This window comes from Macrobrachium nipponense, chromosome 33, assembly GCF_015104395.2.
Source record: "Macrobrachium nipponense isolate FS-2020 chromosome 33, ASM1510439v2, whole genome shotgun sequence".
Lineage (NCBI taxonomy): Eukaryota > Metazoa > Arthropoda > Malacostraca > Decapoda > Palaemonidae > Macrobrachium > Macrobrachium nipponense.
The window spans coordinates 12,856,698-12,884,523 of record NC_087219.1 but is presented as its reverse complement, the minus strand read 5'-3'; the positions used below and the strand labels follow the sequence as shown (position 1 = coordinate 12,884,523).

Below are 27,826 nucleotides of genomic sequence, written 5' to 3'. Positions count from 1 at the left end.
TTTCCATATTTTTCGTAAAATCACCTTAAAGTAAAAAAATAAGGCAGAAAACAAAATGCTTAACTAGAGGTAATACTGTATTCTCAAAGCAAAAATATATAGGCCAAAATAGTTGTTATGTTTACTTAAGTGAATGAAAAGACAGTACCAAAATATACTAATAATTTTCACATTAACATGAAAACGCTAAAGGCTGCATGTTCATATATTGTGAGAACATGATTGAATAGTGAATACTAACTTGCACATTTCATTTCATTTTCACTGATGAACATGATAGCCATACCCCAGGCTAACACTTGAAAATGAAAAACTTTTGCACTTAAAGAAATGTGAAAACAGTGTACATACTATTATATGTGGACTTATTCAATTCTCCATACATTCAGTAACATGCAGTGTAATAATTACAAATTCATAGCCATTTACTAATAAAAAAAATATCATCAAGTAACAAATTTTTTGTTATCCTTGTCAGCAAATACTCATGATGATAACATTTCTGTCCTTGAAATATGTCGATCCCTTATGTAAACATTGATTGAAAAGCAATAAGTTTGAACAGATTTGGATATTTTCATAGTAGCTTGACTTATGTATATCAGCTTATGAATACTTTTTCTGTTATTTTTAGTAATTGACAAATACCACAGAAGCGCTTTGGAATTGAATGCTCCCTTCAGTGCACATCATGTGGTGCACTGTAGGCATTACTTTAGGTTCTTTGCAGTGTCCCTTCAGCCCCAGTTACAACCCCTTTCATTCCTTTTAATGTATCTCAATTCATTTTCTCTTTCTGCCATCTTAGTTTTCACCCTCTCTTAATTGACTCATAATGCAACTTTGAAGTTTTCCTCCTGTGACACCTTTCAAACCATTTTACTGTCAATTTTCATTTCAATGCTGAATGACTTCATAAGTCTCGGTGCCTTTGGCCTAAATTCTATATTTTATTCTTTTCTTATGTCAAGCAAGGTAACATCCTGTAATTTAATATTGGTCATTAAGTACTGATAAAAATGTCACTATACATGACTTATTTTTTCTTGCCAAAATATCACAGATTTTCAAGATTTCATCCAGGCAACCAGGAGGTGCAGAAGGTGGTGCTGCTGCTGACATGAAAGCAGCAGCAAAGTTTGTTGATGAATTTGCGCAATTAGTGAATACAGAACAATTATCCCCGGAACAAGTATATCATGCTGACACAGCTGCTCTGTACTGGCATTGTTTGCCACGAAAAACCCTTGGCCAAGATATTAAGGCTTGTCCATCTGGGAGTAGGGATTCTGAAGAGAGGGTGACTATCCTTTGCTGTGCTAATGCCTCGGGAACACACAGAGCCAAGCTGTTGGTTATTGGTGAAAGTGTTTACCAAAAAGCCTTTAAAGGGATAAAAATTCTCCCTCTAATTTACCATAGTGATAAAAAAGCTTTTCTGACAACTGGACTTTTTCTTGAGTGGTTCGAAAATGATTTTGTGCCTGAAGCTAGAGCACACTGTAACTCAGTTGGCCTCGATCCAAAGTGTAAAATATTGATGATTTTAGGTAATTGCTCAGCATACTCCAAAGCAGAACTGTTAACAAAAGACAATGTTTCTGTACTTTACCTCCCTCCTAACTGCACCTCTGTGATTCAGCCAAGTGGTCTGGGCACAGTACACTTACTAAAATCTAAATACAGATCAGAGTTTTTGCAATGTTTTCTAATTGCACAAAATAATGGGAAGCTTCCTGTAGCTTTCTTGAAGGAATTCAACTTGAGGGATATGATATGGTTGCTAGCTTTTGCCTGGAATAGCATTGAGGAAAGTACACTGCAAAGTGTGTGGTGCAAATTATGGCCAAGCTCAATGCTTCAGAAAGAAGAAAGTAGTGAATGTGTCTTTGATGGATGTAGAGTTTCTAGAGAAAAGAGAGTCATCTGTGATGAAATAACCAAAGAGATTACAAAGGAAAGTTTGGAGGAATGGATGAATATTGATAATGAAGTGCCTGTTGTTCAACAACCTTCTGGTCAGGAAATCATGGAAATGGTTCAGCAAGATGAAACGAGGGAAGATCAAGATGACAGCACAGAGGAAAATGAGGATGTGGAAGAAAGAATTTCTGTAGATAAATGTATTCAGATGACGAGAAATTTAATTGCAGGGCTGGAGCAAAGAGACTTGATAAATGCACAAGAAATTATGTCTGTTTATTTAATTCAAAGGAAATTATTAAGAGAACAGGAAAACTACCAGAAGCGAGCTATATCAAAACAGTGGTTGAAGGATATTCATGCCACTGCCACGATTCCCTCCACCTTAGAAAATCCTTTGCCCTCCATCTCCTCTGCATTAAATGTACACGCAGCTGCGGGTCATGGAGACCGTGATGACCTTGCATATCCTGAAGACACTTCTGACTTCTGGTCTAGTCTGCGCTACAGTTACTTGTATGAGAGGTATGACAGATATTATTTTTGAGATTGACTTTGATATTGCATGTAATTATGAAAAACTGTGCCTGGGAGCATGAATGGCTGTACAGATACTGGTTGTACAGATGTGTATCTGTACTGGTCCAGGTACTACAGGTATTATTTTTGTTTTGAGCTTTATATTGCATGTAACAATAAAATCATTGTTTGGAATCATTCATGTTTTTATTATGTCCTGTTTTAAGTTTGGTTAAACCTTTGAGAACACAGCAGTATGTATGTGGAATAAACATATTCAGTAGTTACATAATGACATTCCCTTATGGGTATTGAAGTTCAGTTTCTGTAGTTTGGCATTTTCTGTAACCCATGAATGGTTAGTTCCCAAGGCGTCAGGATTAAAGAAGTTCAACCTGAATTATTCCAGCTTCAGTCATAATTTCCAGTCACATTGTGAACTTGAATGAAATTGGTGTTGTTTTCCAGAGATTGTTAGAACGGGTGCAATAATCACGGCTACTTGTAAAGGCACGTGTCCAAGCACTGAAACCAATTGTTGTTCTGGTATCTCTTGTTCTTGGCATTGCCTCTTTCATAAAAGACTTACATATTGAAAAAAATTAGATCAGAATTTATTAATGGTCATATTATTAAAGCTGAAGCTGAATTGTCTTGTGGTAATCAAACACATTGTTAATTCAGTAGGCCTACACAAACTACCTGGGAAAAGGCACAAAATTACTGTGAATCACAGCAATGATGAAATGCCTATTAGTAGGCAGACCAAAGGATTGTGATGCATGCCCATATTAGTCTGTACTATAGAAACATTATCACTAACAAGGAAAATGGGAAGAGTTTTTGTAGAATGTCAAGCTTTCTGAAGAGTACAATGGGAAGGTCTTATTACAAATGAAGTGGCAGCGAGTGTGGTGTTCAGTGGCAGGAAAATTGACTGAAATCTTGAAGGCTGAGGTTGTTTGACTTGTGATGAAAAAGGATGAGGAATAGTCAGCTAGGAAAGTAGTAGTTGTGGAAATAGCAAAGTGAAGACTTGGAGGAAGGCCTAGGAAGTGATGGTGTAAGGGCAGCAACGAAGATGTAAATCAAATGGGAATTCAGGTGGAAGTGGCACAAGACTGAAGAGAATGGAGAGCGCTTGTTTGATTCCTAATCCACACAAAGGGAAAAGTGGACATATGAATATTATCCATAATTATTTTTGGAGCCTATGTAGTATGTTGTATTATACTATATTGATTTATCAGTGTAATAAATTGCATTTGTGTTGATTTAGCAATTGAGTAGGTCTTGCAGCAAGTCAATCTGAAACTTTATCTTTTAAATTTCAGTCCTTACCTGAGTTCCAAGCTCAGCAATCCCAGCATGCAAGAGGTGCAGGTATGGCTGCTGGAGGGGGTGGAGGACAGCAGAGAGGTGGTGGTAGTGGAAGCCGTGCTAACCCTCCACAGTCTAATATCACTAAAGTTTTTAACAAGTATGATGTTCCTGAAACGTCTCACCACTTTTACTCGGAAAGAATCGACCTTCACTTTTGTGATGATCCTGGACGTAAGTATAATTTTATTGACTGTGTTTACATGTATTTTTTATGTTGTCGTTCTTCTATGGAAGCTTCTAGACAAATTCATTGTATTTTGGCTTGTGCCATAAGACAGTGTGCTCATTTGGAGTATTAAATGATGCCTAGATCTACAGAAATATTGGTTACAGTGGTAGAGTGAGGCTAATAGGTTGTCAGTAATTGATATTTTCTGCTGAAGAAAGTTGTCTCCAGGTGTTTCTCAAATAGTAGTTATGAATTTATTGTTCTGATTTCTGGTTTATTGAAAGTGTTATTTGTACTTGATGAGTTGGCTAAGGAAAGCAGTTTCAGTCGAATAATTTGCATTATGAATGTGCCATGCTCATAAAAAAGATAAAAATATAGATTTACATAAAGTACAGAGGTAAAAGGCTTAGTGACTGAACATCAAGTAGTTATCGGTTATTAAAAGAATGAAAAAGTTTGTATGTGGTCTTTACGGGAGATTAGTAACAAATATGAATTACCACCACTTTTTACACGAGTATAAAAATTAATTTCCTCTCACTATATCAAGTCTTGCTTTTACTCTTTCCTAAGTGACTGGCTTGGAATGACAATAAAAGAGATAAAGGAGACATCCACGCATTGGGTATTCCTGTCTTTGCTAAGCTCTCTTATTCATTGTTTTCTTGGCCAACCTTTCTTATTTCGTGCCTTCTTTGCCAAGCACTTTAATATCTTGGCTGTTATTATATGGGTATCTCTTAGTGTGATACTACCTGTGTTGTTCCTTGTGAGCTCACAGTGCCTGGTACCAAAGTTTCTTGACATTTTACCCTAGGCCTTAGCTACATTCCCTCTTATCTTTTACTTTTCAACAGTTTAAATATTGAATGGTTGATAATGAGCAGGATAAGCAAGGGCATTATCACAGCTATTTTACAAAATATCTTAAGGGTCTGAACATGTGCACATGGTTAACCTCCTGATCCCCCTCTCCACCTATGAAACCTTGGGGAGCAAGACAAATGGATACTTATCACTCAGCAGGTAGACCTAGGCACCCCTCAAGCGCCTCAGCGGCGTGGTTGGTATGGTATTAGTGTCCCACCTTGGTGGCCGTGGGTTCGATTCTCAGCCATTCCATTGAGGAGTGAGAGATGTATATTTCTGGTGATCGAAGTTCACTCTTGACGTGGTTCGGAAGTCACATAAAGCCGTTGGTCCCGTTGCTGAATAACCACTGGTTCCATGCAACATAAAAGCACCATACAAACAAACAAACCTAGGCACCCCTCCCAACACCCCCTTACTCATCGTGAGCTTATAGGGACAGTAAGAGTGTGTGCCAGTGAAAATCTATCGTGCTCTGAGAGGTGCTTGAGCCCAAGGCTTAGCATACAGGTGGCAATATTACTGAGCTACTGAAGACTGAGACTTAAGATTTAATCTTTCCCTTGGTTATTGAACGTGCTTACTCCAATTTCCACCTTTTTCCACCTTTCATTTAAGAGTAGAATTGTGGCTTAGTGGTCTTCCACGTAGATATTCAACTCAGTCTAATTTCCACCTGTCATTTGATAAACTAGAATTGTGACTCTGTGGTCTTATTAACCCTTAAACGCCGAAGCGTAAAAAAAAAAAATGTCTCCCGTGTGCCGGAGACGTTTCAGAGTGAGCGCGGAAGCGGAAAAAATATTTTTTTCAAAAAATCACAGCGCGCTTAGTTTTCAAGATTAAGAGTTCATTTTTGGCTCTTTTTTTTTTTCATTGCCTGAAGTTTAGTATGCAACCATCAGAAATGAAAAAAATTATCATTATCATATATAAATAATGCGATATATGATAGCGCAAAAACAAAATTTCATATATAATTGTATTCAAATCGCGCTGTGCGCAAAACGGTTAAAGGTAACAAGTTACTTTTTTTTCGTTGTAATGTACACTAAATTGCAATCATTTTGGTATATAACACATTGTAAAACGATAAAAGCAACACAGAGAAAATATTATCACAAAATAATGCATGAATTCGTAACGCGCGGACGTAAACAAATATTTTTTTCAAAAATTCACCATAAATCTAAATATTGTCCTAGAGACTTCCAATTTCTTTCAAAATGAAGACAAATGATTGAATATTACTATACTGTAAGAATATTAGCTTACAAATGCAGTTTTCGACCATATCTGACGAGTTAAAGTTGACCGAATGTCGAATTTTTTTTATATATATTTTTTTATATGCAATTATTTCAAAAATAAGAAAAGCTACAACTTTTAAATATTTTTCATTTTATTCTACATAAAATTGCGCACATTTTCATATATAAAACTCTATGAAATGCCTAATATGAAATGGAGCAAATATTCTGAGAATGGGACTTGCGCATTTCGGAGATTTGTGGCGGAGAATCCGCGTGCGGAGGGAAGGAAAGTTTTTTTTTTTTTAAATTGACCATAAATTTAAATATTGTGCTAGAGACTTCAAATTTGTTTCACGATGAAGATAAATGACTGAATATTACTAGACTGTAAGAGTTTTATCTTACAATTGCATTTTTCGACCATTTCGGTAGAGTCAAATTTGACCGAACGTGTTTTTTTTTCTATTTATCGTGATTTATATGCAAATATTTCAAAAATGAGAAAAGCTACAACCTTCAATAATTTTTTGTTGTATTATACATGAAATTGCGCACATTTTCATATATAAAACTTTATGTAACGGCTAATTTAAAATGGTGCAAACATTACCACAATCGCACGTATGATTTTTTCGGAAGAGTTACCACGCGGACATAAAATTTTGTTATTTTTTTCATAAATTCACCATAAATCGAAATATTGTGCTAGAGACTTCCAATTTATTGCAAAGTGAAGGTAAATGCTTGAATATTACTAGAATATAAGCGTTGTAGCTTACAATTGCGTTTTTTGACCATTTCGGTAGAGTCAAAGTTGACCGAAGGTTGAAAATTTGTCACTTATCATTTTTTATATGAAAATATTTCAAAATTGATAAAAGCTACAACCATGGGTTGTTTTTAGTTGTATTGTGCATGCAATTGCGCACATTTTCATATATAAAACTTTATGTAACGGCTAATTTAAAATGGTGCAAACATTACCACAATCGCATGTATGATTTTTTTCAGAAGAGTTACCGCGCGGACGTTAGGAAAAAGTTTTTTCATAAATTCACCATAAATCGAAATATTGTTCTAGAGACTTCCAATTAGTTGAAAAATGAAGGTAAATGATTGAATATTACTAAAATATAAGATTTTTAGGTTACAATTGCGTTTTTCGACCATTTCGGTAGAGTCAAAGTTGACCAAAGGTTGAAATTTTGGCACTTATCGTTATTTATATGAAAATATCTGAAAACTGATGAAAGCTACAATCATGAGTATTTTATTGTTGTATTTTACATAAAAATGCGCACATTTTCATATATAATACTTCATGTAACGGCTAATTTAAAATGGTAAAAAGATTATGTCAAAGTGACAAAATAATTTCCGAGATGTGTCACAGATACTTTTTAGTGCGGCAAGAAAGAAATTCGCGCTTGCGCGCCTGCGTAACGATTGTAAACAAAACAACACCTTGATCCGTGAACTCCCAGCATCCCCCAAGGCGCGTGATTCAAGAGTTTTTGGCTGGTAGGCCTAAAAGTATCTTTCCGCGAATTTTTAAAAAAAACTTTTGTATGTCGACGTAAAATATGTCCAGTCGGCACCCGAGAGACAAAAAATGTTGACGTAAAATACGTCCAGTCGGCGTTTAAGGGTTAAGCAAACTTCTAATGGTAAACTGAAGCAGAGTATTTTAAATGTAATTCATGAAGATTATAATCATCATCTGATGAGTCAGTGTTCTGGTTAAACTACTTGAGTAATAATAATAATCTGTTGCAGGCATAAGTGTACTCAGTGCTATTATAGACACCCATTTTCTATGCATCACATTTTCATTTCTTTAGTTGATGCTTTGGTTTTCAGTGTTGTCTTTTTACAGTCTATTTGTTTTCTCATAGAAGAAAGTTTTTAGAATTTCAAAGGAAACGTACATAATCGGCATTTATTAAAATTTTATATATGTTAGCAGAAGCAAATGTATACTATTCAGTTATAGATTTGATGGCCATTTAATAGATGGCTTAATTTTAATGTAAAAAAAAATACTATTTGCATATTTTTATGTACATACTTATACAGTGGTGGTATGGCAGTTTGGTCAGATTGTCACATTTTGTTCAGAAAATACTTAAAATGCCTTTGATTGTTTGGTTACTGTAAATTTTTCTTCCTTGGTAAATACCAGATATGAGTTATACATAATTGTGTACTGATGACGAATAAGTATATATACTTATTCTCATACTTACAAGATTGTCTAAAAATCATTGTACACTTATAAACACAAGGTTAATATAAAGGATTCTTTGTCTAATAATCATTGTCCATTCATAAACGCAAGGTCACTTTAAAAGAATCTTACATTCCAGAGTAGTTTTTTTTTTGCACTAATATGGTATGAAAAGAAATACTAATGGAATGGCATTATATAATTATTAATTTCATAAATTCATGTTCATTTATTTATTTATATAAAGAATTCTTGAAAACCAGACCTCAAATGAGAAGAAGGCTAGGCTACTCAAGCCTTCAGGAGCACTGTAGCAAATAGTAACAGCCAACGTTAATAGTACATACCCATACTCAAATTTAACTAGTGAATTATTAGAAACACGCATTTCATATCATGTCAGGATTTGATTATTAAAATGAGGACAATCAGGCATTTTCCTCCAATAATTAACATAATTTGATGTTTCTTTACTGAAAGTCTGCTACTCTATTGGTTCTTTATTGAAACACTGTTAAAATTTCAGGGAGCATATTGGAATTTCAGTAAGTTTATGTAAGTCTTGGTGTGCATTCTCTATAATTATGTACAAGTGAATAATGTATAGCTTGTGAAAAGTAAAATGCAAAATTTAGTCTAGGGCAGTTGAAGTTTATTCTGTTTGTTCATATACGAAACAAACCTGAGGTCTTAACATTAGGATTTACTAGCGCCAAGCTGGAAACCGGTAGAATTAAAATTAAACTTGTGCGATCCAGGGACTATTGGCATCTACCAGGTCACGGGCCATGTATTACCCAGAATGCCCTTGGCATCCTGTGACCCACCAGTTATCTTTCTACCGCCTTTAAGATAGGACGTGTATACTGTCTTATCTGTTTAAAGCCGGTTTTAGTTTGCCCATTTTTATCCATTTCACTTTCATTTTTCTTACAGTGTGGTTGTGAGCTGTAAGAGTGTGTAAATGGTGACATGGAGATTTTTGCGTCGCCATCGGGATCTTCTTCCGATTCGAAGGCAAGACAAAGGAAATGCCCTGAAGTCAGTGACTTTCCCTGTTCAAGATTCCTAACTTGGGTGTCGACGGATCCTCATCCAACGTGTACAGTGGTCCCCCCCGTATTCGCGGGGGATGCGTATCAGACCCCCCCGTGAATAATTAGAACCCGCGAATGTTTGGAATCCCTATAAAAATGCTAAAAACAGCCTATTTTGTTAGTTAAATCTCAAGAAAAACCCACTAAAAATGTTCATACATGGTTTTTTTAATAGTTTTATCACAAAAAGTGCATTTTATGATGAAGTTCATAAAAAAAACCAGGAATTTGTGGATATTTACCATAGAAAAATACCGCGGATGCGCGAATTTTCCGCGAATAATGCAGGGAAACGTTCCCGAGAGAAATCCGCGAATGTGTGAGTCCGCGAATCTGGAGAACGCGAATACGGGGGGTCCACTATAGTAGGTGCAGAGAAAATGTATGTACAATTATTAATCCGTGTTCTGTTTGTCGTGGTTGGTCGGTGGAACAGTGGAGAAAGTTTTATGAGAAATGCCAGTACAAAAGAAAGGAATCGATGCCATCTTTGGATGACCAAGCGTTGCCGGCTTCTTTTGTATCGGCAATACACCAGACTGCTCCATATGTTTTGCCACCTGCCTTTGATTTGTCCCATACCCCTTTGGTTTCTCCTAGCAGTTTGTTATTAGAAACTCCAGGAGGGGCTTTGGGTAATTTTATGCATAATATTTACGCTCTGTTGTTCCCAGCAGGGAGGAGGGGAGCATCGCCATCTTTGTTCCAGGTGCCGGCTCCCAACGCGAACAGGATGGAAAGTACGTGGGCAGCGCTAGGCCTACCAGGCATACCAACCTTGGAAGGTTTGCTGTTGCATTATATGGCGTCATGATTCCAGCAGAGTCCGGCAGCGCTGAATAGTATTCTTCATCCTCCTGGATTGCACTTTATGGGAAATAATGCCGCGGCTACGCCAACAACTTCAATGTTTACGGCGATGCAGAATGTTGGAGGTAGTTTTGCTGCAAACGCAGGGATGCCAGCAGCAGCCGCCCAGTCTCTCCCTACAAGATTGGTGATGTCACAACCGACGTCACACACTGACATGGCAGATGTGATGATGTCACAGCCTACTGCTTCTCGGTCTACTTCGCTGCCTCCGGACCCAAATACGCTTTCTGACTCGATAGTACACACTGTAATGAAGAAATTACAGGATTTAGAGAAGAAAATTAATAAGAAAGACAAAAGGAAGAGGCGTGATTCATCTTCTCCTTCATCTTCTTCCTCTAGCTTGGCATCATCGCTAAGTTCGGTGACGTCACGGCGTGTACCAGTCAAGCGTTGGAGGATACGGGATTTCATGACTGATCCTCGGGCCAAGAGGAGACGAGTGAATTCTTTTTCATCTTCGGGCCAGGACTGTCACATCCTAGTCAGCAAGAAAGGCAAGAAGTCAGTAGCTGGTAAGCTGCATCTTGGAGGTTAGGTGAGATTCTCGCTCTAGATCCGCGAGCAGAGAAGTGAGGCGGTCTCGTTCTCCTGCTGACTGTTCGGGATCGAGCCGTTGGTGGTCATCAGAGATCAAAGAGACCGCGGCCGTAGGGCATAGGGCCACGAAGCACCCGGACGTTTGTCAGGGGATAGGAGTGAGATAGCGTCTCCTATGGCTGAGCACAGTACGCTAGAACCGAAGGAAGGAGAAAACCAAGAGTTTCTGCCTTCGTATGGGGAGGTGATTGATTTGATTCGTCAATTCAATAACGTTTCGGGGAGCACGGAAACACCTGCCAGTATGCTTCCTCCGGGGATTGATATGGTGTTTGGGGTGAAAAAGGATACCAAGGTGTTGTATGAATTGCCTTGTTCAAGTTATGCAATGCAGAGTCCGTTTTACAACACGTAAACACACGGATTGTGGGAAGGGATAATTCCTTAAGATCAAATAGATCGTTTAAGTTTATCCCTCCTCCAATGATGAAACATAGGAAATATTATACGACACCAACGGTTCCTTTGCTATCTAGACAAATTAACCCAAATGTGGTAAGGTTAAGACCTGGATTAACCTTAGATCAAGTGAAAATGGAATGCCCTTTGATGACTTGCCAAGAGGCTGCTAGGTTAGAAGCAATAGCTTCTTCTGTCTTTCAGACTGCTTCTTGGCTGGATCTTTGGTCAACAGCAGTGGTGAAGATTGCATCTTCAGAAGTGACGAGAAAAGTAAAGGATGAATCAATGTTCATTAAATTACTACAATCAGGTGCCAAAGCAATTGCGTACCTGACAAATTTAAGTGCCATTGTTTGGGCAAATATCCTGTTAATGAGGAGGGATGCAGCTTTGGCTACGCTAAGCCACACTGTTGATTTGGATTCACTGCTAGCAATGAGGAATGGGAGTATCTTAAGAGTCGCAGTTGCTGTTGCCAGAAACCATACTAGAAGAGGCTATAGATAGAAGAAGGATGGACACTAACAATAGATTGGTACAGCAGGCAGTTAGAAAAGCATCTAACAGTCAAGCTAACCCTATGGAGGTAAGGCAGCAGCAAATACCTCGAAAGAAGCCAGTGAGGCATAACATCCCTAATAGAGCAACAAGACGCTCTTCCCCAAAGAAGTTAGCTCATCGGCCTTTCATGATAGAAATAACAGAGGAAGGGGGATTAGGGGAAGAGGGAGAGGCTCAAGGTGATAGGATGGGCACCTCTCATCACTCAGCCACACCAGTGGGGGGGTTGCCTGGCAGATCACTGGAAGGTGTGGCAGGAACTGGGAGCAGAACAGTGGTTGGTGGATGTTCTCAGGGTCGGGTATTTGATTCCGTTCGAAGTATCCCCCCCGACAGAACAGCTATTACCTCACCTCGCTTATACTCAAGAACCTCAGAAGGCTTTTATTCTGCAAGAGGAAGTGAAGAAGATGATGGAGAAAGCGGTTGTGGAACAAGTATCCATTCCATCAAAGGGGTTTAACTGCTGGATTCTCCTTGTAGCCAAAGCCAGTGGGGACTGGAGGACAGTAATAGACCTGTCAACATTGAATCTGTTTATAAGAAAAACCAGATTCAAAGTGGAAACTCCAAAGACAGTTCTACAAGCAGTCAGGATCAAGGACTTTATGCTGACAATCAACTTGAAGGACGCATACTTTCAGATCCCAGTCCATCAGTCTTCCAGGAAATTTCTCTGCTTCAGTCTTGCAGAGAAAGTTTTCGAGTTCAAAGTTCTGTGCTCTGGATTGACAACGTCTCCTCAAGTTTTTACAAGTGTGTTCACTCTCGTGTCGACATGGGCGCATGCTCAGGGGATCAGGCTAATAAGATATCTAGATGATTGGCTGGTGATAGCAAAGTCCAGAGAGAAATTACTCAGGGACAGGGCAACCCTTCTACAGTTTTGTCACAGCTTAGGCATTGTGATAAATCAGGAGAAGTCGCAGTTGGATCCAAGTCAACAGCTGGTGTCTGGGAATGATTATAGACACAATATAAGCCAAAGTATTCCCGACAGACCAGAGAGTAGAGAAATGCAAACAAGTGGTGAATGCCTTTCTGGAAAAACAAACACAGCCAGCAAAACAGTGGCAGGTGGTACTGGGAGTTCTAACTTCCTTGGAGAAACTAGTACCACAAGGGAGGAGTTTTGGTCACCAATAGTAGATCACCCGTACGAGCAGATTCCCTTGTCGTCAGAAGTGAGGAAAGACTTGCTGTGGTGGGTGAAGGACAACAATCTGACAGTGGGTGTTCCCCTTCAGCAACCCTCCCCAGATCTCTTGCTGTTCTCAGATGCGTTACTAGAAGGTTGGGGAGCCCATATGGAGGAGCTGATGGTTTCAGCAAAATGGAGTGGCGAGGACAGAGAGCTCCATATAGATGTGCTGGAGTTAAAAGGAGTGTTTCTAGCACTACAGGAATTCAGGGAGAGTGTGAAAGGGCAATCAGTGGTATTGATGTCAGACAACACCACAGTAGTAGCTTACAACAAAAAGTTGGAAGTGTATTGTTCGGTAGTCCCAGATGTAGAGGCAGTAGCAGAAGATGCGCTACAACACCGATGGGACAATCTGGACGTTTACCCATTTCCTCCATTTTGTCTAATCCGTCAGGTTGTGAACAGGGTAATGCGGTCTCAGAACCTCAGAATGACTCTGGTAGCTCCTTTATGGCCAAAGGCAGAATGGTTTCTGGACCTCTTGGAACTCCTAATAGACGTGCCGAGAGAGTTACCTCCATGGAACAACCTACTATGTCAGCCGCACGTGGAGTGACCACCAGTTGGTGAAGTCCCTATCACTTCACGGGTGGAGACTGTCAAGTATCTCCTGTGAGCAAGAGGGTTTTCGCAAAAAGCAGCAGCCCAGATGGCAGGAAATATCAGAAAGTCATCAGCAGCAGTATACCAAGGAAAATGGTCAGCATACTGTGATTGGTGTCGTAGAGAGAACTTGTCTCCGCTCGGTACCACTATTCAGCAATTAGCAGACTTTCTGATATATCTCAGGACAGAAAGGCATATGTCTGTATCTGCGGTGAAGGGCTACAGGGCTGTTCTAGCCTCGGTCTTACGCATGGAAGGTGTGGGCATTTCATCTTCGTGGGAGTTGGCCATGTTGATGAAGAGCTTTGAGCAGTCATGTTCAACGAGCCACTAAGGCAGTCCACAGATAGGAGCCTGACCCTGAAAACAGTCTTCTTATTGGCCCTAGCTTCAACCAAAAGAGTGGGGGAATTACATGGCCTGTCGTATATCGTAAAGCACTCGAGAGGTTGGAAGTCAATGGTATTCGAGTTTGTTCCAGAATTCGTGGCCAAAACTCAAAACCCATCAATAGTGGATGGTAGATTAGACTCCTTTTCCATACCTTCTCTGGCAGATTTCGTAGACAATGACAAAGATGAGATGCTTCTGTGTCCCGTCAGGGTAATAAGAGAGTACTTAATGAGGACAAGGCACCTCAGGCCGGGGTGCAGGAGGTTGTTCATAAGTACAGGATGGAACAAAAAGGAAGTGTCCAGGAATACAATATCGTTTTGGCTAAGAGAAACGATCAGGAATGCCTACATGACAGAAGACGTGGTCAGATAGCCAGAAGAGGGCTAGGGCTCATGACATCAGAGGCTTGAGTGTTTCTTTGGCATTCAAGAAGAATATGTCTGTGGAGAGAATTCTGAAATCTGGTGTTTGGCAATGCCAAACAACTTTCACTTCCGTTTATTTAAAAGACGTTACCCATAGATCCTTGGATACCTTTTCCTTGGGTCCAGTGGTAGCGGCCCAGCAAGTGGTATAGCTCATCCAGTACCCTGGCGGGTCAGTTTGTGTCTAGTCTAAGATGAAGGTATGAAAGTAGAATGAATGGGATGACTGGTCTTTTTTCTTTACTACTTTCTTTCTACTCCTTTACCTATGGGCAGTATGAAGGAGAGTGCCATCATAAGCTGGAATGGACTAGATGCAGGTGAGGTGGTCAGCCATACTGTAAAGTTATTTTAGAGTAGTATAGTATACTTTTCAGTAGCAACACACCCCTCCCGGTATTAGGGAAGGGAGGGGTGATGGTAGATCCAGATACAAGGGACAAGATTGGTTTATGAGAATGGAAGGTCCTCTATTTTGCCATAGTTTATAAACCATGGCATGGTACCAGGACCCAGTGCGGGAAGCCAATAGATTCTCTTATATCTTTGGTTCAAGGGTTCATAGTCCATTCTCTTGGAATACTCCTAATATTCGGAAATGGATATAGGTGGCAAACTCCCAGTCAGTTATAGAGACTTACCTCCCTCCAATAAGTAAGTCTATCCTAATGTTAAGACCGAAGGTTTGTTTCGTATATGAACAAATGACAAATTTGTAACTAATTTGTATTTTTCATAACTAACAAACCTGAGGTCTTAACAGTTAAAGGCCCACCTCGAACCACCCCTCTAGCAGTCTAAACTGGGTTAGAAGTATAACTGGTGGGTCACAGGACACGAGGGCATTTTGGGTAATACATGCCCCGTGACCTGGTAGATGCCAATAGTCCCTGGATCGCACAAGTTTAATTTTAATTCTACCGGTTTCCAGCTTGGCGCTAGTAAATCCTAATGTTAAGACCTCAGGTGTGTAGTTATGAAAAATACAAATTAGTTACAAATTTGTCATTTTTAATGAATTATTTAGTGGCTACCTGGTAATCTTGCATTACTGATGGGCTGGCACCATTTGATCCCATAGATCGTGGACTATCAGGCATTTCCTGTGTATACGCATTTACCGTATGCACGGACATGGTCCTATAAATACATACTGCTTTCCTCTTGGCAAGTGTTGGAGTTTTATTCCTCCTGTATTTCACACTTGGTAACTTTTCTTCTTGTAACAGTGTTGGTAACTTTTCTTCTTGTAACAGTGTTGTCTGTTGTTTCTTTCATGGGTAAACCTCATCCTTGTTCTTCCTTGTTTCTTTTTATTATTTTATCATGAGGTTCTGAGACCGCATTACCCTGTTCACAACCTGATGGATTAGACAAAAGGGCAGAAATGTGTACACGTCCAGATTGTCCCAAGGGTGTTGTAGCGCATCTTCTGCTACTGCCTCTGTGTCTGGGACTACCGAACAATACACTTCCAACTTTTTGTTGTACCTGGTTGCGAATAGGTCTATGATCGGCCCTTCCCACAACATGAGCATCCTGTCCACTACTTGTTGGTGCAAGGACCACTCCGTTCCCAGAATCTGATCCCTGCGGCTCAACTTGTCGGCCACTATGTTTCTTTTTCCCGGAATATACCTGGCCCTGATGTCTACCAGGTTCTCTACAGCCCACTGATGAAGTTGAACTGTCATCACATGTAACTGCCAAGAAACTAGGCCTCCTTGTTTGTTTATATAAGCTACTACTGTGGTGTTGTCTGACATCAATACCACTGAATGTCCCTTTACTCTCTCCCTGAATTCCTGTAGAGCTAGAAATGCTGCTTTCAACTCCAGCACGTTTATATGGAGTTCTCTGTCCTTGCAACTCCATTTTGCTGACACCATCAACTCCTCCATATGGGCTCCCCTGCCTTCTAGTGACACATCTGAGAACAGCAGGAGGTCTGGGGAGGATTGTTGAAGGGGGACACCCACTGTCAGTTTGTCGTCGTTCACCCACCACAGCAAGTCTTTCCTCACTTCTTCCGCACGGGTGATCTACTATTGGTGAGCAAAACTCCTTCATCCTCCATTGTAGAGACCAAAGGTGTAGCCTTCCTTGTGGTACTAGCTTCTCCAGGGTTCCCAGTACCACCTGCCACGATAGTGAACACTCTTGTAAAAACTTGAGGAGACGTTGTCAATCCGAAGCACAGGACCTTGAATTCGAAAGCTTTCCCTGCAAGACTGAAGTGGAGAAATTTCCTTGAAGACTGATGGACTGGTATCTGAAAGTATGTGTCCTTCAGATCGACTGTCAGCATAAAGTCCCCGATCCTGACTGCTTGTAGAACCGTTTTCGGAGTTTCCATTTTGAAACTGGTTTTCCTTATACTGTAAACTGATTCAAAGTTGACAGGTCTATTACTGTCCTCCACTCCCCGTTGGCTTTGGGTACCAGGAAAATCCTGTTGTAGAAGCCTTTTGACGGACTGCATACTTGTTCCACAGCTCCTTTTTCCATCATCTTCTTCACTTCGTCATGCAGAATAATGGCCTTCTGAGATTCCTGAGCATAAGCAAAGTGGGGTAACGGCTGTTCTGTCAGGGGCGGGGTTATCTCAAACGGAATCAAATACCCGACCCTGAGAACATCCACCACCCACTGCTCTGCCCCCAGTTCCTGCCACACCTTCCAGTGATTTGCCAGGCAACCCCCCACTGGTGTGGCTGAGTGATGAGAGGCGCCCATCCTATCTTCTTGAGCCTCTCCCTCTTCCCCTACTCCCCCTTCCTTTGTTGTTTCTATTGTGAAAGGGCCGATGAGTTAGCCTCTTTGGGGAAGAGGGTCTTGTGGCTCTATTAGGGATGTTATGTCTCACTGTCTTCTTCCGAGATATTTGCCGTTGTCTCACCTCCAAAGGAGTAGCTTGACTGTTAGACATTTTCGTAACTGCCTGCTGCACCAACCTATCGTTAGTGTCCATCCTTCTTCTATCTATCGCCTCTTCCAGTATGACCTCTGGCAACAGCAGTTGCAACTCCAAGATATCCCCATTCCTCATCGCTAACAGGGAATCCAAATCCACAGTGCGGCTTAGTCTAGCCAACGCTGCATCTCTCCTCATTAGCAAGATATTTGCCCAAACATTGGCACTTAAGTTTGTCAGGTATGCAATCGCTTTGGAACCTGATTTTAGCAATCTAATGAACAATGATTGTCACTTCCGAGGATGCAACCTTCGCCACTGCTGTTGACCAAAGATCTAACCAAGAAGCAGTCTGAAAGACAGAAGAAGCTGTTGCTTCTAACGTTGCAGCCTCTTGGTACGTCATCGAAGTGCACTCCATTTTAACCTGATCCAAGGTTAATCCAGGCCTTAATCTTACAACATTAGGGTTCACTTGTCTAGACAGCAAAAGGACCTTTGGTGTCGTATAATATTTCCTTTGCTTCATCATTGGAGGAGGAATAAATTTAAATGATCTATTAGATCTTAAGGAATTATCCCTTCCTGCAATCTTTGCGTTTACGTGTTGTAAGACAGAATCCGCATGACTCGAACAAGGCAATTCATACGACACCTTGGTATCCCTTTTTAATCCAAATACCATGTCGATTCCCAGAGGAAGCATACTGGCAGGTGTTTCTGTCTTCTCCGAAAGGTTATTGAATTGACGAATCAAATCAATCACCTCTGCATACGAGGCCAGAAACTCTTGGTTTTCTCCTTCCTCCGTCTCTAACGTACTGTTCTCCGTCACAGGGGATGTTGTCTCACCCCTATCTTCTGACAAATGGCCAGGAATTCCACGGCTGCCTGCCCCTACGGCCGCGGTCTCTTTGATCTTTGCTGGCCGCCGCTGGCTCGATCCCGAATAGTCAGTAGGAGAACGAGAACGCCTCACTCTTTCTCTGCTCACGGATCTAGAGCGAGAATCTCGTCTAGATCTCCAAGATGAAGGCTCTGTTGAAACTGATATAACTTCGTCTCTATTAGTATTGGTATTGTTTTCAAGCGTCGGAGAACTCGGCCTCGACCTTTCATCCAGACGGCCACTGCCTTCCACGAACGTATCCGACGAGGTTGCCAACTCCCTATTTTTCGTACTTTTAATAGGAGCCTTATTATCCTTTGTGCGTATTTTGAATGGCTTTATGGGCGAAACTGGAACCTGCATTCTATCCTCTGCTGCACCCTTCGCCGCCAACGTCGATTTTACCAGCGGTATCGTAGTCTTTTTAATCCGAACTGGCAACTCCGCTAGTCTGTTGACCGTCGCCTCTCTCGCTTGTTCGGACTCTTGCAAACGGCTTCGTCCGCTAGCTTTGTGCTTACCAGCCACTGACTTCCCGACTTCCTGCTGACTGGGATACGACAGTCCTGGTCTGAAGATGAAGAAGAATTCACTCTTCTCCTCTTAATCCGAGGATCAGTCGCGAAATCCTGAATCCTCCAACGCTTGACTGGCGCTCGCCGTGATGTCATCGGACTTAGCGATGATGCCGAATTAGAGGAAGAAGACGAAGAAGGCGAATCACACCTTTTCTTTTTGTCTCTCTTATCCATTCTCTTCTCTATATCCTGTAATTTCTGCATTACAGTTTGTATTGCCGAGTCAGAAGGCGTATTTGAGTCTGGGTGCAGCGAAATAGACCGAGAAGCAGTCTGTGACGTCATCGCGCCTGCCATATCGGTGTGTGACGCATGTTGTGACGTCACCAATCTCGTAGGGAGAGACTGTGCGGCTTCTGCTGGCAACCGCACGTTTGCTGCCAAACTACCTCCCACGTTCTGCAGCGCTGTAAACATCGAATTTGATGGCGTAGCCGCGGCATTATTTCCCATAAATTGCAAGCCAGGGGGATGAGGAACATTCAGCGCTGCCGGGCCCTGCTGGAACCGTGACGCCATTTAATGCGCAAGCAAACCATCCAAGGTTGGTACGCCTGGTAGGCCTAGCGCTGACCACGTACCGTCCAACCTATGCGCTTCAGGAGCCGGCGTCTGGAACAAAGATGGCGATGCTCCCCCTCTACCTGCTGCTTGGCACAAAGGAGCGTGCATATTATGCATAAAATTACCCAGACCCCTCCTGACGTTTCTGATAATGAATCACTTGGAGAAACCGAAGGGGTATGGGACAAATCAAAAGCAGGTGGAGAAACATATGGAGCAGTCTGGTTTATTGCCGATACAAAAGAAGCCGGTAAGGTTTGGTCATCCAAAGATGGTGTCACCACCTTCCTTTTGTATTGGCCTTTCTCATAGAACTTTTTCCACTGTTCCACCGACCAACCTCGACAAACAGAACACGGATTAGTAATCGTACATACGTTTTCCCTGCACCTACTACACGTTGGATGAGGATCCGTCGACACCGAAGTTAGAAATCTAGAACATAGAAAGCCACTGACTCCTGTGCATTTCCTTTGTCTCCTCTTCGAAATGGCAGACGATCCCGATGTTGAGCCGAAAATCTCCATCATACCACTTATACTCTTACCGATCACACTCACACTGAGCACACTCGGAGAAAGAAAAAGTAATAAGAAAATGAAAAATGAAATGGATAAAAAATTGGCAAACTGAAAACCGGCTTTAATTCAGATAGACAGTAAACACGTCTTATCTTAAAGGCGGTAGGAAAATAACTGATGGGTCACAGGACGCCGAGGGCACTCTGGGTATACATGCCCCGTGACCTGGTATAGATGCCAATAGTCCCTGGATCTCACAAGTGTAATTTTAATTCTACTGGTTTCCAGCTTGGCGCTAGTAAATCCTAATGTTAAGACCTCAGGTTTGTTAGTTATGAAAAATACAAATTAGTTACAAATTTGATAGATTGTGCTGGGAAAGGCACTATTAATAGATCCAGGGAATTGTTGAATACAAGTGTAGCTGAAAACAGAAGATAGTGGAGAGAACTCATTTCATGCCTGACCTCCACTGATGGTTTCCTTTTCTTGTCCTTTTTGATTGGTATGTATATCTTGGTCACATTCTTAAATGGGGAATGAAAATACTGTACGTACTTCCTTCACAAGACAGATGGATTTTTCACATGTGTTGACGAGGCTGTGAAGGCCCGGAGGACTCCATTACGAAACACAAACACTCACACACTGCAAACACACTGAAAAAGAAAGGAAACATGGGCACAAATCAACCAGCTTGGAAGAAGAGCAAAAGCGTAAGCGTCTACTCTCCAAGGTGGTTAAAGAAAGACTAACACATCACGGAGTACAGTGCATGGTCACTGACCAGCTCCCACCTCATACAGGCAGGAGTTGCCAGATCTCACAGATTCCTTGCTATACAATCTTTGATTGTTTTAACTGGTTTCCAGCTGGCACGCTAAGATTTATCCTATTTTTAAGACCGAAGGTTTGTTAGCTGTGGAAAATACAAATTGATTAATAATTGGTCATTTTTGGTTAGTTTGCTGTAACTAGGCATTTAAAATAAAAGGTTGTATATATGAAACAAAATTTGATGACTCAATTTCATCAGATCAGTTATAAGGGAAGAACATAGTCCTAGGGTTTAGGACTTAAGAAATTATAGAATTTACTCAATAGTTGCTGCTATAACCTACAGAAATTTGACTTGAAGTATTTAAATATATTTCGTATGGCTACCCTTTGGAGGTTAATGTGTGTACATTTGATGAGAGGTTTAACAAATATGTATGCCAATTGGAAGTTAAACTTTTGAAATAGAAAGGTGCATAGTTGTATGTCTTTTCTAAGAAATTTTAAAAATAGGGAAACAAAAGTTGGAGCATTTTTATAATTTTCAATTTCAAGAAACTTAACTTATATTTTTTGTTGGGGCAATTATTTTAGTATAACATGTAGCTGATGAAATTTTTACTAAGATACTGGTGAGCAATCATTTTATGATTGTATGTCACCTGTTGTTTAGAGTACTGTACAGTAGTACAGCTCTTAATACTATACAGTATAGAATAATTTATTTAGGAACACAATTACATATTTTGTATTATAATTTATGCACTTTTTTATTAATACCATTTTTCTTTGATATATTCTGTAAGTGCATGTCTTATTGGTGGAAATTTGAATCTCAACATTTTTGGAAAGACCGTTTGATTATTTCCTTAGAAAATTGTGCAAAGGAAGAAACATTGTAATTCAGTATTATTGAATGTGTATACATCATATTACAAAAGTGGTGAAATTTAAATAATAATACAATGGTTAAAAATGTTATAATTAAAGAGCTAAATGGTTGATGACATTTCAAGAATAAAATTTTCCATTTTTTATGTCTGGATGCCTCCATCTGTATTACTGATTTGATATTTTTGGACTCGTATGATAACATGGTGTCAAGTTAATGATATGCTCTGCATATCCAAGAAAAGTTTATATTATTGGCTTATCAGAAAAAATATGACTTCGCAACCTTTTTGTGAGTGTAGAGTCAGTCAGTGCCAAGCTTATGAAATTGTAAGAATTATTATTTAACAAGCATGGGTGCCATTTCCAAATTCATTGCCAAAAATCTTTCTTTGGACATGCTCCTTGAACATGGTAGGAGGTAAGATATAATTTATAGGCTAGAGATTGTAGAGAGAGAATATTCCTTGCATGATACAAAGGTTTAATATATCGCAGACATCCCAGATTAGCTTAGTAGCATCTTAAAATTGCTTGCCATACCTGCGTAAATGGGTATGGACAGCTTACATGTACACTTTCCAACTATACATAGTAGTTGGGCCTGTGCCAAATATATGATTTACAGTAATGTTTGTATTGATTTGAAATAGCTGAACTGTTGTGTCAGTTTGAACTGTGGTATTCATTAAGATTGTAGCAGGTTAGTGCAGGATGTACCCTGTAGCAGAATCTGTGTAGTACTTTTGAATTGTTAATACAGCTAATTTTTTCTGTTCTATGTCATTAGGCCTAATAATGCTACAGCATTTTTTTTGCCATTGTTAGAATGGTTTCATTTTGCCTAGCTGGGCATTTTTGATACAGCAAGGACTGTCTTTGAGGTATTAATGAACATTGTAGATCATATATTTTGAGAACTTACTGACGTACTGTAATCATTGCATAATTGTACAGTTTTTGTGTGAAAAGATTTTTATGTTTTGTTACTCAGTTACCTTCTTTAGTTGTAAGTCTAGAATTGATGTCTCAGTGAAACCATCAAAACTGAATTAGCATATATTGTGGAAAAGTTATCGTGTCAAAATGAACAGTGTGATAAGCGTTCTTGTTCCCTTTCCCATTTTGTGTAAGGTTTTCCATTAACTCTTAATATTGTGTAAGGTCAGGGTAAGCCATGATGAATTTTATTTTTTATTCATTTCATTGTTTAATGGAAGTGTTCTGTGTCGCTGTGATGTTGAAGTTTGTCACATTTTTGCATTGTTAAGGTTTGACACATACTTGGCTTTCATTCATAGGAAAGAAAGCCGTTGATCTAATAGTTTTGCATATTAGCTGCTAATTTTAATCCTCATGTGAAGGACCCTCCCTTCCCAGTACTGAAGCCCCTTCACTAGCTACCCCAAAGCGTTGCATGATGAACACGCGTCCAATTTTTATTGACTCCTCACTCCCTGATTTCCCTTGTTCCCCAAAACCTTCTGTTGACCGGGAATATCTTTTTTGACATTACAATATAGTTCCAGAATTTGGCATGCGGGCGGGATATGTTAGTAACTGGTGTGTAATTTCCTTGTTTTGACTCAAAATAATTTTAGTTAGCACGGTTTCCAAAAGCTTTATTAAAAGGCTAGTTGTTTTCAGTACTTGTATGTCACGTTATGTTAACATGTCTCATGGCTTATGACAGATCGTTTCTGCAAGTTGGTACAGGGAATGCACTTGCAGTTAAAAAAATGTTAAAACTTTTTAAAATGATTACTTTTGAACAAGTATTTTTTATATTTGAATAGTACTTATTCCATTTTTTCCAGTGTGTGTAGTTTATATCTTCAGTATATTGTTCTAAAGTCAGAATAAGAGCCTCAGTGGTGTAGTTGGTATGGTATTAGCGTTCCACCTCGGTGGTCGCCGGTTCGATTCTTGGCCATTCCGTTGAGGAGTGAGAGATTGTATTTCTGGTGATAGAAATTCACTCTCGACGTGGTTCGGAAGTCACGTAAAGCCGTTGGTCCCGTTGCTGAATAACCGCTGGTTCCATGCAACGTAAAAGTACCATACAAACAAATAAAGTCAGAATATACATTGTAGATGTTAACAGGGACAGATCATAAGTACTGACAGAGTGATTATGACTGAAAGGTTTTTATATGGAAACCAGCCATTTGTATGTCTGCAGTATTGGAAATAGAAGGTCATTAGTTTTATGTTAGAAAATTGCCATTTTGCCTTGGTGTCATCCAGTTTCTACTGAAAATTTCAAGCCTAACCCTTATATCTTTTAAATTTAACCCTTTAAATAGGTATTCCTTTCATTCTGCCCGCTTGGCACTTTTCACTTTTACATACTACTGAAGATTTCTGCACCTTCAGTTGGGCCCTAGCTTCATGCTTTCTGCCTTGCACTTATCTTCCGTTCTCTGGTATCTTTTCACCTAGCTATCCCACTTCAGCTTTATTTTTCCATTTCAATTTTCATTGAAGACCACACCCTATGAGTTTAACTATGTGACTCAGGGGTCTTCTAACCTACTGTATATATTAATAATGATAATCCTTGATTGTAACTACATTTGGTAGTTGAGAATTATGTACTTTTGGTTTCTATTTATTGAATTTTTTGTCTATTTGGACTAGTGTCTTGTAAGTTACTTGTATTTCCAACACCTTTTTCAGTGAGTGATAGGTTCTTTGATCTGTGAAGTTCGTGTTCTTATTCTTGTACCTCAGTTCTCCCCGTATCATGCTGTCCAAATACTCTACCTCTTCCGTTGCTTTAAGTGCTGAAAGGCATGGACCACAACCAAGGTATTCACTTATGGTGTCACCAGTGCTTCATTCCTGAAGTGAAAAGTACTTATAGAAGGAAGGGTCACCTTTCAGGTTTAATAAAAATAGGCAATGTGCCTTCCCATTCTCATACAGTTGGCATTAAAGATGAGTATGTTCAGGTAGCTACTGACCAAAATGTCACTGCTTCAGTCACTTGATCAGGATATCATTAATTATATCAAGCTTCATACACTTGACAGGTATTTGGGGCAATTGAATTAGATATTGATATTGGTGCTGACATTGAAGTCATAGGTTGCTGTAAATCATTCATCTTTGCTGATGCAGTAACTATCATCAAAGAAGCAATGGATGAATTGAATGCGTGCTGGCAGAATCAAAGGCTTTCCAGGTAAATAAGATAGCCTAAATAGCAAGACCATATTGGTGGTGAGAAATTTTTTGATACAGTTGCGGAAGAAATTGTAGAGCGAATCAAAGATATTGAAGTTTTGATGAGCAAGGAGTTGGAAGACCTCATCAAGTCATCAGTAGAGGAGATAGATGTGGAGGAAGAAACTGAAAATGATCCAGCAAAGTAGTATCTTGGAAAGTTGGGTGAACTGTTTTACATGACACAAAGTGTAAAGGAGAGGGTTATGGCTTTTGAGCCTGTCATAGAATATAGTAGATTAAAATTACTTGTTAGATAACGGAAGCATTGAAACATCTGTAGCATATGTTTAAAGAATAGTAGAGGCAGAAATAACAGTGCCCAGTCACAATGTTCTTCCCTAACTATCTTCATTGTCTGCTCATGATTTCTCCTAGCCATCTTTGTCTCCTGCAACCTCTTTCCAGTTTTCAAGATGATGATCTTTATGATCCTTTTGGCTAACAGCATGAAAATGACCACACACTTCTTTCTGTTACCTCTCTTTGCATTTAAATCGCCTTGGTTAACAGTCCGGCTCTCCAAAACTAGCCTAGTACAGGCAGACCCTTCTTTTCATCCTTGAGCTAAATACTTTTACTGTTAAAACTTTTCTCCTGCTACATTTGGTCTTACCCACACTGTCCTTGAAGTGAAATATGTTTAAGTGCTATTGTTATGTGGGATAATTTTGACACAAAAAGCATTATCTCTTCCCTAGCTCCACACTTTCCAGCTACCCAAGACACAATCACTTTTCCCTTCCCATTCTTGTGCACACTGCCCTTTTGCCTTTTTTCTCACTTAGTGCCAAAACACCAAGTTTTCTTTTTAAGTCAACTAACTTACATTTCTTCTCATGTACACTATATTTATGCTTATACAAATCCCTACGACTTAAAATTTTGTTCCTTTGAAATTTTTATTTTTCAGTATCAATACAGGATATGGGCCTATAAACTCTTTGCTTCTGGGCCAGTTGGTGACCCTCGCCATGCCAAGTGGCTAAGATAATAATTTTTTCTTTTTCTGACCCTCCCAAGGAGGGAAACGTGGGATTGCCATTGGCCTCAGGAGATGGGACTCAGCCATAATTCAGGGGCATTTGTCTACAAAGGAGCAATTATTCCTCTCAGCAATGTCTTGGAAGCTTTCCAAAATCAACCACACATACCTTGGTCAATACTTTGTTATCCCATCAAAAGATCCCGTTTGTTCATGAAACTTACCTGTCAGATATATATATAGCTGTATTCTCTGAAGTCCGACAGAATTTCTAAAACTTACGACACACGTAGTGGGAGTTGGGTGGTTAGTACCCATTCCCGCCGCTGGGAGGCGGGTATCAGGAACCATTCCCATTTTCTATCAGATTTCTTCTGTCGCCGGTGTCATAAACATCTGTTTACACACCTCCGCCTCAGGATTTTGGAAAACTTTTCATTGCTTGAGTATCCTCTTGACTTTTTGGTTTTTTGGTTTTGAATTTGGCTTAGTTTTTTTTCCTTAAATATGTCTGGATGTAGTTCGGCTAGCGCCAGGGTGTGTTCGAAAGTGGAATGCAAGGTTAGGCTACCAAAAGCCTTGGTTGATCCTCACACATTGTGTAAAGGGTGTAGGGGGCAAGAGTGTAAATATGATTTGCGCTGTAATGAGTGTGAAAGCTTGGATGATTTACAATGGAAGACGTATGAATCCTACGTAAATAAGTTAGAACGTGATAGGATCAGGAGGTCTTCCTCCAGGAGTAAGTCGGGTAGCAGACAGGGTCTTAATGTATCCCCTTCTAACCCTCCTTTAGATTTTGTGTCTCCTAACCCCGTAGTGTTGCCTTCGGGCCCTCAAGTGGTGTCTGCGGAGGGTAATGCCCTTTCGCTTATCCTGGATTCATTGAAGACGCTTGAATCTAAAGTGCTTGCCCTTGAAAACAGGCAAAATAAGTGCAGTGATAGTGCCCCTAGTGAAGTGGAGGGGGCGTCAGATCGGCCCTATAGCGCCTCTAGGCTGGGACCTCTGCCGGACTCCCAGGACTCAGGGAGAGGGCATGTCGAAGGCCGAAGGAGGGTTACGGGGACCCCCCACCGATCTGACGTCCCTTCAGCAGTTCCTGTGGACGCTTCCCAGGCTGCTAAGGAGCGTGCTCGAGCACGTATCCTGAAGGATTGTTTCTCGTCTTCCGACGCGTCCTCCCCGCGCAAGGGGTGGGAATCTCGTCCGGATTCGCGACCTTTGAAGAGGACTCTTCAAGATCTTGACGCTTCACGTCATGCTATGTCTGAGTGGCATTCTTCTCCGGAAAGCGTAGCTTTTCCGCCCCAGAAGAAGTCTAGGACGTCATCTGATGATGACGCCCGCGAGCGCCCCAGTCGCTCTAGAGCCAAGGCTGTTCCTGGGAGAAGGAAGAAGGCGTCCCCTCGCCCCTCTCCTTCTCACAAGCGCAGCTCGTCTCCGCGTAAGGAGACTTCTCAGACGGAGATCATCATTGCTATGCAACGGCAACTGGACGCTTTACTTAAGCAGAAGGAGACGGTTCCTCGTCGCAAGAAAGACGATAGACTTCCGATCAAGAGAACAAGGCAGTCTTCTCCAACTGCTCCTCTTTCGTCCCCGTCTCCTGATATTTCGCCCTCTAGACTTCGTTCTGCTCCCCAGGGTTCGTCTAGAGGTGACGTTAGACGTCAGGTTAGAGAGAGATCTCTTCATGCTCCTCTCTCTTCTCGTCGAGAGGACGCTCGGTGTTCCGACTTCAACGCTTCTGCTGACGACGAGTTTGTAGCTGTCGGACGGACTTCTATGCGTTCTGCCCCTCTTCGACATGAGAGTGTCGACGCTCAGCGGTACGTTAGTCGGGTAGCTGATCAAGTTTCTTTGCGGGACGTTCGTAAGGACGCTTCGCGGGACGTTAGAAGAGTCGCTTCGATGGACGCTCCTTTGGACGCTCGGTCGGACGCTGATTTGGACGCTCGGAAGGAC

At 40.6% G+C, this 27,826-nt stretch overlaps 1 protein-coding gene across 4 annotated transcripts in view; it reads left to right on the top strand.

Annotated features, from left to right (window-relative positions):
* LOC135202945 (bridge-like lipid transfer protein family member 3B) overlaps positions 1-27,826 on the top strand; it is a 318,889-nt gene that overhangs the window by 111,958 nt on the left and 179,105 nt on the right. For all 4 annotated transcript variants that reach the window (XM_064232430.1, XM_064232433.1, XM_064232432.1 and 1 more), the window contains one exon: positions 3,777-3,996. In XM_064232430.1, coding sequence (XP_064088500.1) covers positions 3,777-3,996 — 220 coding nt within the window. The remainder of the gene's footprint in view (positions 1-3,776; positions 3,997-27,826) is intronic.